General features: G+C 42.6%; 1 protein-coding gene across 2 annotated transcripts in view; it reads left to right on the top strand.

Moving 5' to 3' along the window:
* Stx6 (syntaxin 6) overlaps positions 1–12,099 on the top strand; it is a 51,096-nt gene that overhangs the window by 20,900 nt on the left and 18,097 nt on the right. For both annotated transcript variants that reach the window (XM_013015723.1, XM_013015724.1), the window contains exons 4-6: positions 3,223–3,285; positions 6,300–6,425; positions 7,604–7,710. In XM_013015723.1, coding sequence (XP_012871177.1) covers positions 3,223–3,285; positions 6,300–6,425; positions 7,604–7,710 — 296 coding nt within the window. The remainder of the gene's footprint in view (positions 1–3,222; positions 3,286–6,299; positions 6,426–7,603; positions 7,711–12,099) is intronic.

Genomic DNA, 12,099 nt, shown 5'->3' on the forward strand with positions numbered 1-12,099 from the left:
ACATAAGCAAAAAGAAAAAAGCCGGAAGTGGTGCTGTGGCTCAAGTGGTAGAGCGCTCGCCTTGAGCTGAAGAGCTGAGGGAAGGGCCCAGGCCCACAGTTCAGGCTCCACAACTGGACCCCCCCCCCAAAAAAAAATCTAGCTTATACTTTGAGTACAAGCTAGATTTTTCTAAGTATCCAATTATAATACCTGTTTTAAATATTGATTAATTTCAGAGTATATTATAAAAGGATTTATTTTTATAAATAGAACATCAGATTATATATATATATATATTTATTTATTTATTTATTTATTTATTTATTTATTTTGGTCATGGGGCTTGAACTCTGGGGCTGGGAGCTGTCCCTGCATTCTTCAGCTCAAGGGTAGCGCTCTATTGCTTGAGCCAGAGCACCACTTCTAGTTTTCTAGCAGTTTATTGGAGATAAGAGGCTCACGGAATTTTCCTGTCCGGGCTGGCTTTGAACCATGATCCTCAGATCTCAGCCTCCTGAGTAGCTAGGATTACAGGCACGAGTTCCCGGGGGGCCAGCAGATTATATACATTTTGTTTTGTTTTATTTGTTTTTTGGCACTTCTAGAACTCAGGGCTTATGCTTGGCAAGCAGGCCCTTTACTTCTTGATCCATTCCTCCTACTCTTTTTCATTCTGGTTAGTTTTAACATTGGGTTTTGCTTTGTCCAGGTCACCTTGGACTATGATCCTTCTGTTTTTGTTTCCTGAAGTAGCTGGGATAACAGGCATGTATCACTTGTAGCTTTTTTTCTCCTGTGGAGGAGTCTCACAATTTTTATTTTCTGTGCTGGCCTCAAGTCTCATTCCTCTTGATCTTCACTTCCTGAGTAACCAGGTATGAGCCACCAGCACTGACTAGACTCTATATTTATTAATATATTCACCAAGTCTATCTTCCCTGGTCTGATGGGAAAGATCTCTGTTAGTTCTACTTTTGCAAAATTTATTTTTGAAGGTTTAGTCCATTTACCATCTAATTATTGTTTGGAAGCATTACTATTAAAAATTTTTTATTGAAGTATAACAATACATAAAAAATTCGTGTATCCTAAATACACAGCTTCAATAATTTATTAACTGGGTTCACTCACCTGAGCAACTTCCAGAAGCATCATAGGGCATGACCAGATGCTGCCCCTATCCCCAGGCCTCTCTGCGCTCCATTTCAGTCATTACCTTTGCCCTCACCATCCAACTTCCAACCACAAAAACACATTCTGCTTATGATGTTTGAAGGCTAAGATACTAATTTTTTCTGTATACTTTTGAAAGTAGCATGCTTATTGTTTTGTGGTTTATTTATTTTCTGTCATGGGGCTTGAACTCTGGCCTAGGCACTGTCCCTCAGCTCTTCAGCTCAAGGCTACCGCTCTATCACTTGATCCTCAGATCTCAGCCTCCTGAGTAGCTAGGATTACAGGTGTGAGCCACTGGTGCCTAGCATGGTTTTATTTTTTAGAAAGACTTATGAGGGGCTGGGAAGGTGGCTCAGTGGTAGAGCGCTTGCCTTGCATGCCTGAGGCCCTGGGTTCGATTCCCCAGCACCACATAAGCAAAAAGAAAAAAAAAAACCAGAAGTGGCGCTGTGGCTCAAGTGGTAGAGCACTAGCCTTGAGCTGAAGAGCTGAGGGACAGCGCCCAGGCCCAGAGTTCAGGCCCCACGACTGGACCCCCTAAAAAAAGAAAGACTTATGAAATGCATCAAGTGCATTTAAAAGCATAGAGTAGGGAACATTTCAGATATGGTGCTATGTAGTTATTGGTAGATATTAACTAAGTAAAGTTTATGGAATATTGGAATATTTATCTTAAACATTAATGGGTAAATAACAGTGGCAGTCCATAGATATGGTGGCTACAGCCATCTTGAGGTTTCTAGATTTGTGTAAACGAGAGGTTCTCAAGTTTTTAAGACATACCAAAAGGATTTGTTAAAGTGCATCATAAAAAGTTGGACCTAGGCTGGGTGCCCACAGCTAACATCTGTCATCCTAACACTCAGGAAGCTGAGATATAAGGATTGTGGTTCAAAGCCAGGGCAGGAAAGTTCATGAGATTCTTATTTCTGACCACCAAAAAGTCAGAAGTGGAGCTGTGGCTCAAGTGGTAGAGTGCTAATTTTGAGCATGGTCAAAGTGAGCCCCAGGACACACACACACACACACACACACACACACACACACACACACACACAAACACACTCGTAGATGTGTGATTAAGGCCTACACATACACGCACGCACACACACACTCACACACTCACTCGTAGATGTGTGATTAAGACCTAGAAAGTGGCTTTTTTGTTGTTAGTTGTGGGGCTTGAACTCTGGGCCTGGGGCACTGTCCCTGAACTCTTCAGCTCAAGGCAAGTGCTCTATCACTTGAGCCACAGTGCCACTACCATTTTCTGGTGATTAATTGGAGATAAGAGTCTCACAGATATCCCTGCCCAGGCTGGCTTTGAAATGCGATCTCCAGATCTCAGCCTCTTGAGTAGCTAAGATAACAGGCGTGAGCCACCAGTGCCTGGCTGAAAGTGGCATTTTTAACAGCCCCTCAGGTGTCTGGCCCAGTAAATCATCATGTGGGCTCTAAGGGGACCGGTGCTACACGGTATCATTCACTGCTGTGTGCCTGGCATATAATAGACACAGGAAGTTTTTGCTGACTGAGTGATTGAATACTTTAAAGTTGAAGCAGGGTGGTTACTATTCAGATTTACTACACAAGGAATTATAAAAGCCACCATACTTTCTGACTTTGCATTCACTTGTCATGGGTCTTGGAGGGAGTTTCTTGCCAACAAAATGGTGCAAAGTACCTTGACACCTTGTTGGGTTTTTTTTTTCCAGAAAACAAAATTGTATTGGAATTAGCATGTACTTTAAATCATTTTCTAGTATATCAGGTTGTGATTAAATATAAGAAGCTAAATAGCTAATAGAAAGTGTTTGCTAAATATATATGGAAGAAAAAAACTATGGAGTAAAACATTTTGAACTCAAAAAAAGTGTTTGCTTCAGATTAAGTAATAGATCTATTTGTTCCTATAAAACTATTCTTGATACCTCTAGGAATTATTTTTGTTTAAAAGAAGAAAATAACAAATTATGAATATTTTGCTATTGTATGGAATATTAGCCATGATTTTCTTTTATGGATATTTTAAATTTATTTTCTGGTCTTCTGTTTGTCTGGTAGGACATGAAGGATCAGATGTCAACTTCATCTGTGCAGGCATTAACTGAAAGGAAAAATAGACAGGTGAGAAAACATCAGTATCTGTCAAACCAGTCTCCCTTCCTTTTCTCCTTCCTTCCCTTCCTTTTCTCTTTCTCTCTTTTGCTTTCTTTTTCTGTCTCTCTCTCTCTTTCTCCTCCCTCTCTCTCTTTCTCTCTTTCTTTCTTTCTTTCTCTTTCTTTCCTTTCTGTTTTTTTTTTTTTCGGTCGGTCGTGGGGCTTGAACTCTGGCTTGGGCACTGTCCCTCAGCTCTTCAGCTCAAGGTGAGCTCTCTACCACTTGAACCACAGCGCCACTTCCTCTTTCCTACTTTCTTTCTGCTGTCTGTCTGTCTGTCTGTCTTTATTTCTGTCTGTCTCTCAGTATTTCTATGTCCCAGGCTGGTCTTGAAGTGGTCATATTCCTGCCTCAGCTTTGATTTCGGGCATGCAGTACATGTCAGGCCCAGAATGTAAGTATCTGTCCAAGAAAATACATAGTTAGATATTTGGAATTTTTAAATGCTGACCGTTTTGCTGGGTCATGAGACCCAGGGCCTGGACACTGTCCCTTGGGCTTTTATTTTTCTTCTTTTGGTCATGGGGCTTGAACTCGGGGCCTGGACACTGTCCCTGAGTGATTTTGTTCAAGGCTAGTGTTCTACCACTTTAACTGAAGCTCCACTTGCAGTTTTTGAGTGGTCAATTGGAGGTAACAGTTTTCTTCTATCTCTTTTGCATTTCTTTATTTATGTATTTATTTATTTATTTAACAGTGCAGCTAGGAAAAGCCATTGGCTAGCTTATCCTCTGTGGCACTCACTCTTGAACGAAAGTAGTGAATGGCCGTAACTGGCTGGTTTGGAGTTTCTTTGTTCACATTTGACAGCTGAAGCAGTTGTGAAAGTGAGGTACCTGGTAACATTTGTCCTCTGCTACTAATAATATGGATGCTTTATTCTCTAGATAGTGTAATTAAAATAACAAAGAAAATAAGTATATACATTGTCCTTCTAAGTTGAGCTTAGAATCTCATTTTAGGCCATGAAGGAAATGTCATAGAGCCTCAAGTTTTCAAGGGTTCTCTAGATACTCTAGTAGGCAAAGTTGCCTTAGTGCCAGGTACCAGGTGCTGCTAGTCTGGCACTCAGTATCCTCTCTCCCATTGTGACAGATTCTTGGAGTCAGACTGATAACTTCTAAGCAATTTCACTGTAAAATCTAGGTGATACTAAAAGCATAACTGATACACGTCTCCCATAAGTGAACACCCTGGCTGATATGGGAGCACATAGACTGAAGGAGCCCCAATTTCTGCCAGCAGCCTAACTCTACCTTCATTTTGGCCCTGAAGAAAGTATCACGAGGTCCATATGTTCTCCATGAAGTCCTTAAGAGTCTGGAATCAGAATGAGCAGGTTCTTTTCACAAACCAAGGCTGAATCAGGGCAGAGCCACCCTGTTTTTCCCAAGAGATAGTCCCGTCCAGCCTTTTGACAGGGCTGAGCCCCACAGCTTGGAGCTCTCATTAAGAACTTCTGGGCACCAGTGGCTCACGCCTGTAATCCTCGCTACATAGAGATCTGAGAATTATGGTGCAGAACCAGCCCGAGCAGGGAAGCCTGTGAGACTTACCTCTAGTGAACCACCAGAAAACCGGAAGTGATGCTGTGGCTCAAAGTGGTAGAGCAGTAGCCTTGAAAAAGTGCAAGGACAGTGCCCAGGCCCTGAGTTCAAGCCCCATGACCAACTGAGCAAAAAAGAACTTCTGAGAACTGAATGTATGAGGAACTCTTCTGATAATAGCCTAAGAACTTGATACTCTGCATCCTGAGCTTCCTACTCCTAGCTCCTGGAGTCTGGACAATAGATGGAGTTCACCTCTAAAATGTCATGTCAGTGTCAGTATGGAAGAGGGGAATGGAGCTGTTGATGCATTCTTCAGGCAGAGACCAACTAAGTTGGTCAGGCTTTTAAATGTACCAGGGATAAATATGCTTGGGCTGGGCATGGTAGCTCATTCCTGTCCTCCCAGCTCTGGGGAGAGGCGTAGATAGGAGGATTGCAGTTCAAGGCCAGGCTTGGGCAAAAACACAAAACCCCATTAGAAAAATGACTAAAGCTAAAAAGGGTAGGGACTGTGGCTCATGTGGTAGAGTATCTTCCTGGCAAATGTGAGGCTCTTGAGTTCAAACGCCAGTACTACCAACAACAACAAAAGGAAAGCTGTGCCTTTATCTTGTGGAATTTTGGGCAAACTGTTCAAGGAAAGAGTCTTGGTCACCAGTATCTTCTCAATCTTGTCTTGGTACAGTACTGCCATGAGCAGTCATTTGGCCAGTTAGGTGGGAGGGATCCTGCTTCAGATCATTTGCCACCACTGAGCTTTCACATGCCTATCTGCCTCTTATATGGGAAGATACTCAAAAACCTGACATTTGTGGCTAGACATTTCTGAGTTCATGTTTAGGAACCCGGCTCTGGCCTCTGGGAGCCCTGGTGGAGATCGGGATTTCAAGGCTGGCCCAATTTTCAGATCAGGCTCTAATAGTCATACCTGACTGGGATAGCAGTCCTATATTAACTCTCTGGGAAGCCTGTAGCCTTCCCTTTTTCCTGTTGCTGAGGGGCTATTAATTAACATTGCCATTCTGGAAACACTCCTGCCCTCCCCAGAGCTTCAAAACTTTGATGGATCTTCTTTCAGTAAGACTCCAGATTGGTTTGACTAGGCCCTTGGGTCCCTGGTGTATGTCCAAGGCTTCTAGGAAGAGCTGTTCTAAGGAGTGTGTACTTTTTAAATTGTAAAGTGATAAACAGGTCAATGTTGGTTAGTATAAACATTCATTAGCATTTTAAGAGGACAAAGCCATTTGTGGTGTCCATTGGGAGGGCTTGGGAAAGGCCCTTCCTGGCATTCCTTAAGTTGGATCATCCAGGGTACCAACCTACACTGCCACATAACCTGGTCAGGTTATGAGAAGTGTGAGCACAGTTTGTGTCAGTTCAGAGATTATACCTGCCTGTTGCCCCTGTCTCTGGTTGGCCCTTCTCACACAGGCCCTGCTGGGAGACAGTAGCAACCAGAACTGGAGCACTGGAACGACACATCAGTATGGGCACCTTGATCGTGAACTGCAGCTGGCCAATTCCCATTTCATCGAGGAGCAACAAGCGCAGCAGCAGGTACCCTGAGAATAGCTGGCCAAAGATGGGAGGTGGGGTGGGGTACTTCCCCCCAGTCCTTCTCCAGCCATGGGGTTCATTGCCTAATGACAGTGGGTTAGGTCAGAGCTTCTGCTTTAGTTGATTATGTATGATTACATACATGAAAAGTGTTTAAATCTTTGGAAAAAATACACATTTGGTTATAACAATCTCAGGGAAAGCAGAACAGACATCAAAAGTGACAGGTAAGGGTAAGAATCGTTTTTAAAATGCAAACTATCTTTCTCCAACCTCTTATTTATATGCCCTGATTTTTTTCAACATAGATACTCTCAGAAAGATTGAGTCCTTGTTTAGTTTGTTGAAAATCATTAATTTGGTCAGTTATATAAAAATAGGACGGCTTTGTAGAGGTTGAGGGGTAGAAGGAAGTGAAGGTATTATGTGCTGCTGTTTTTAATGTGAAATCATATTAGTAAAAGGAAGCTAATGATAATCTGAGGATTTGAAGTCAGCTGCTTGTTAAAACTCCTTAGATACTGTGCTTTATGTATATATACATGTTATCTGTTCTTTTGTTCTAGTTCCAGAAACCTGTCTGCTATTAACCAAGCAAAAAAAATTTTTATAGAAAATCAATGAGATGCAACACAATGAAAAATAAACATTTATTTGCTAGTAGTTGTCGCTGAGGTAATTTATTACCACAGGGCCCCCTGGGTTGTCCTTCAAGAAGACGAAAAAGACCCTGTGTGTATAATTTTCCCATACAACCAGAAATTTGCCAGGCTCTCCTGCATTTAAGCTGTGGTGCTGTTTATGGACTGAGACCTTGACCTTGGCAGTGGGCTTCCTCTTCCCAAACATCCCCATGACTCTGGTCAGCTGTATGTGTGCTTTCAGCCATTGTGTGTTCCTTCATTGGCCCTCAGCCAACCAGAGTAAATCTCTCTTGGTGGTTTCAAGCCCTGCTGACTGTTCACAAGTTGGATCAGCAGGAGATATCAGTAGCTTGACAATCCAGCCATTTGAGCAGTGTGTTCTCAGAGGCAACGGTCTGGTCCTTTGATTTCTGGGCTTTGCTTTTGAATGTGAATTGTCCCAAGCTGGCAAAGAAACTAGCAGCTGCTAGAGTGCTGGGCTTGGAACCAGGTAAGATGGATTTTAATTGCTTATTTCCGTTTCTCTGGCACCAGTTGATTGTGGAACAGCAGGATGAGCAGTTGGAGCTGGTCTCTGGCAGCATTGGGGTGCTGAAGAACATGTCCCAGCGCATCGGAGGGGAGCTGGAGGAACAGGCAGTGTGAGTATTGAGATGCCCTTCTTTCTGTAGTACATCTGAGGGGAAAAAGCACCCTAAGACCCCTGAAATTCTTAGTAGTTACATGGCTAGTAAAACTCAAATTTTATGTGTAGCTGCAGTTTTTATTCTGATACACAGACCAGCCTCCTCAAAGGAGCAGATGTATTGAATAAAATTCACAACAGGGTTTAGGCAAAGTTAATACCTCCTAGAACAGAGAGCAACTCGTCTAAGACAATAGTTGAAGCATAATTAAGAGTGAGAATGTGCTGAGTGCTAGTGGCTCATACCTATAATCCTAGCTATTCAAGAAGATAAGATCTGAAGATTGTGGTTTGAAGCCAGCCCAGGCAGGAAAGTCCATGAGATTCTTCCTTCCAATTAACCACCAGAAAAGCCAGAAGGAGAGCTATGGCTTAAGTAGTAGAATGCTAGCCTTGAGTGAAAAAGCTAAGGTACAGTGCCCAGGCCCTGAGTTCAAGCTCCATTGCTGGATCATACAATTTTTGCTCTAAAGAAAATGGGCAGCCATTGAACCTGAGAAGTTCATGCTGGGAGCTGCCGTAACTGAATTATCCTGTAACTCCTGCTGCATTCAACAGAACTCTGCTTTTTGCTTCAATTATATCTTTATGAAAAAGCTTAGACATTTTAAAATTTATCTTTCCTTATGCTGTGAAGTATGATAGCAAAAGTTGTTTGTGTGTGTGTGTGTTTAATTTGGTTGCTGGGATTGAAGCCACAATTTAAGATTTTCAACCCGTTCTTGGCTATTTGCTCATGGCTGGTGCTCTACCACCTGAGTCATACTTCCTGTCTAGCATTTTACTTTTTAGAGTTGGGGTCTCATAAATCTTTCTGCCTGGACTGGCTTGGAATCATGATCCTTCAAGTCTCAGCCTTCTGAGCTGCTAGGGTTACAGGTACCTGGATATAAAGGCAGCATTCTTTTTTTTTTTGTCAGTTGTGGGTCTTGAACTCTGGGCCTGTGTGTTGTCCCTCAGCTCAAGGCTCAAGGCTCTACCACTTGAGCCACAGCACCACTCCCGGTTTTCTGGTGGTAATTGGAGATAAGAATCTCACAGACTTTCTTGCCTGGTCTGGCTTTGAACCGTGATCCTCAGATCTCAGCCTCCTAAGTACCTAGGCTCACAGGTATGAGCTACTGGCGCCCAACTAAAGGCAGTATTCTTTTTTTTTTTTTGATCTGGTCGTGGGGCCTGAACTCTGGGCCTGGGCGCTGTCCCTCAGCTCTTCAGCTCAAGGCTAGCACTCTACCACTTGAGCCACAGCATCACTTCCAGCTTTTTTTTTTTCTTTTTTGCTTATGTGGTGCTGAGGAATTGAACCCAGGGCCTCATGCATACAAGGCAAGCGCTCTACCACTGAGCCACCTTCCCAGCCCCAAGGCAGTATTCTTATAATACAATATTCTTTTACAGTCTTTTTTTCCTGGAAAAAAATATGATGGTATTGTTCAGAAACTCCCCTCCCCAATCTTAGATTCAATGTTAGACACTCATTTATTATAAATTCTTACTGGATATGTGTTCTATATCAGTTCTGGGGATATAGAACTAGAACAGACAGTGTCCACCATTCATAGAATTCACCACTTAGTGGGTAGAGTAGATATTATAGAAATGAAACATGATAGCGAAGCTGAAGACCACTGTAGACAGTAGAAGAAATGCTGCTGCCTGGAGAGTTCTGACTTAGCCCAGGTTTCCTGAGAAAGGGAGGTTTAACTGAAACCTGCAGGAAGTATAGGAGGTAGCCAGGAGAGTGAGAGCCAGTATTTGTATGAGGACATACATGATCATTGGATGGATACCAGGAGGGAGAAAGATTACCAGTGAAGACCTAAAAGTACAGACGTGCACAGAGCAGAAAAGCTCATGTGTCTAGCATGGGAGCGAAGGGTCAGGCAGAAGTCCAAGTAAGGAGATGGAGAACAGACCTGGAAAGGCCTTGTCAGTATGGGTAAGGAAGCAAGACTTTTTCTTCCAAGTGTGATGAGAGACCAGGAAAAGGTGGTATTTGGGGTGATGATCAGATGTTGGAAAGGTCCATTTGAGATTGTGTACTAGAGTAGAGTTAGGCAAAGATACCAGGTAGGAAGCTATATTAGCAGACATGCAGGTTTAATTTCTGTCTAAAATGAGTTATCCTAAAGTTTCATGTTGAGATAAGCTTGATAGACTCTAAGTGAAGCAACCAGATCGTAGAGAAAGGATAAAAGACTTGCAGTTAACAATGGCGAATTGAGCTTGGTGCAGTGACTTATGTCTGTAATTCTAGCTGCTTGGAAGGTAGAAGACAGAGGATCACAGTTTGAGGCCAGTCTAAGTGAAAAGTTCATAAGACCCCATCTCAACCAATAAAAGCTAGGTGAGGAAGTATGTACCTGTCATCCTAGCTATGTGGGAAGTGTAAATAGGTAGTACCCTACCAAAAAATAAAACAAAATGGGCTGGGATGTGACTCAGTAGTCTGCCTAGCCAAGAATAAGACCCTGAACTCAAACAATTGATGTTTTTGGCAGTCCTGACTGCCAAAAAGAAAAGAAAGAAAAGGATGAATTGAGCACAATACCCTTATCTCTACTCCCTTTAAAACCTAAAGGAATTTTTTTTTAGGGCATAAAATCTATGGGACAAAGATCATGGAATAAGAAACAATAGTATTAACATTTTAGATTCTAGAAAGCAGGTAGATGACTGATGATGGACTGATTGTGGACAGGCCAGAGAAAGCTGAATTTTGAGCCAGCAGTGGAGACAGCCAAGGATCCCTGCTTTACACCACGAGTGCCCTCACCTGTGGACAGACCTTCTGTTCTCTTAAAGTCAATGCTAAACATTGGTCTAGTCTATACCAGAGGGAAATGGGACGGATGCAGAGGTGGGAATTGGCGCTACATTAGTTGGTTAAATGTAGATAAAAGTTTGGGTCCTGAGTCGCAAGTGGTACTTTTAAAAATAGAGCGAGTACCAAAAGAAGATTTCATATAAGTAAGAGCACATGCTCTAGGGAACAGAAAATAGCTATGGTTTTTCATGAAAAGCCTTGTAGAACAATTTGTTAAACTGGGTATACATGTAAAAAGGAAAGGAAAAAATATGAGTGTTGGACCACGCTGACCAGTGTAATTGCCACTAGTCACATAGGGCTGTGGAGCAATGGAGTGTGTGGCCAATCTGAGCTAGGGTGTACCTGGGGAGTGAAATGCACATGGAGGCTGGGTGCCTGCCAGTGCTCACTCCTGAAATCCTAGCTGTTCAGAGGGTGAGATCTGAAGATCACTAGTTCAAAGCCAATCTGGGCAGGGAATTCTCTAACACTCTTTTCTCCGGTCAGTCAACAAAAGCCTGAAGAGGACTGTGTGGTTCAAGTGGTAGAATACTAGACTAACCCTGAGTAAAAAACCTGATGGACAGTACCCAGGCCCTGAGCTCAAGCCCCAGGACTAGCACACACACAGACACACAGAATTTTGATGTAATAAAAGGTTAAAGGATAGCTTATTAATAATTTTTATATTTACATTGAAATATTTTTGATATATTGAAAATAATGTTAACCTTAATTTTCACCTTTTGTTTTAAATGCACTTGCTAGAAAATATAAAGTGGTCTATGTGTGCATTGTCTTGTTGTTGTTCAGTGCTAAAGTAGAATGGGCTTGGGAGCTTGGTTATAATGTGGGTGTCCTTGGCTAAGGTTGAGTGACATGCCTGTTTTGTCCTCAGTAAGAAAAGTCATACCCAGCACACAAAGGTAGCTCTTGTTCCTAGTGTTTGGCCCTGCCTGTGGAGGCCTGCCAGCTGCAGGCCTAAAATGCTGCCAGGATCTCAGATGAACTAAAGATATTTTAATTTGAAAACTCAGGTAAGGAACAAAGGTCTATTTATGTAGTTGTCAGAGTGGAGCTTATTTAATAATTGGAGGGCCCAGATCCTGTGAGGCTGTCGCGTGTCCTTTGTGGGCACACATCAAGACCAGCAGTTTTTAGCTGACAGTGACACTATCAGAATGAATAAGGCCATTGTTTGTAGTAAGACCCTGGTACTAATTGGTGTGTTAATTCTAGCTTCAAAGTAATCACATACTACTGAAAAGTGGAAAAGTCTGGAATGTTCAATGATTTATGAAGCCAGCACTGCTGGAATACTAGGACAGTATTTTGGTGTTTTCTTTCCCAGCTGTGTACTAGGCAGCAAACACTGGAAGGTGCCTGAGGCAGATCTCAAAGAAACACTGCTCCTCTGAGATGAGGAGGTGCGCGCGCGTACGCGCACATGCACAAACACGTACACACACACACACACACCACACACACACACCACACACACACACACACCACACACACACACACACACACACACAC

Source organism: Dipodomys ordii, unplaced genomic scaffold (genome assembly GCF_000151885.1).
Source record: "Dipodomys ordii isolate 6190 unplaced genomic scaffold, Dord_2.0 Scaffold27, whole genome shotgun sequence".
NCBI lineage: Eukaryota > Metazoa > Chordata > Mammalia > Rodentia > Heteromyidae > Dipodomys > Dipodomys ordii.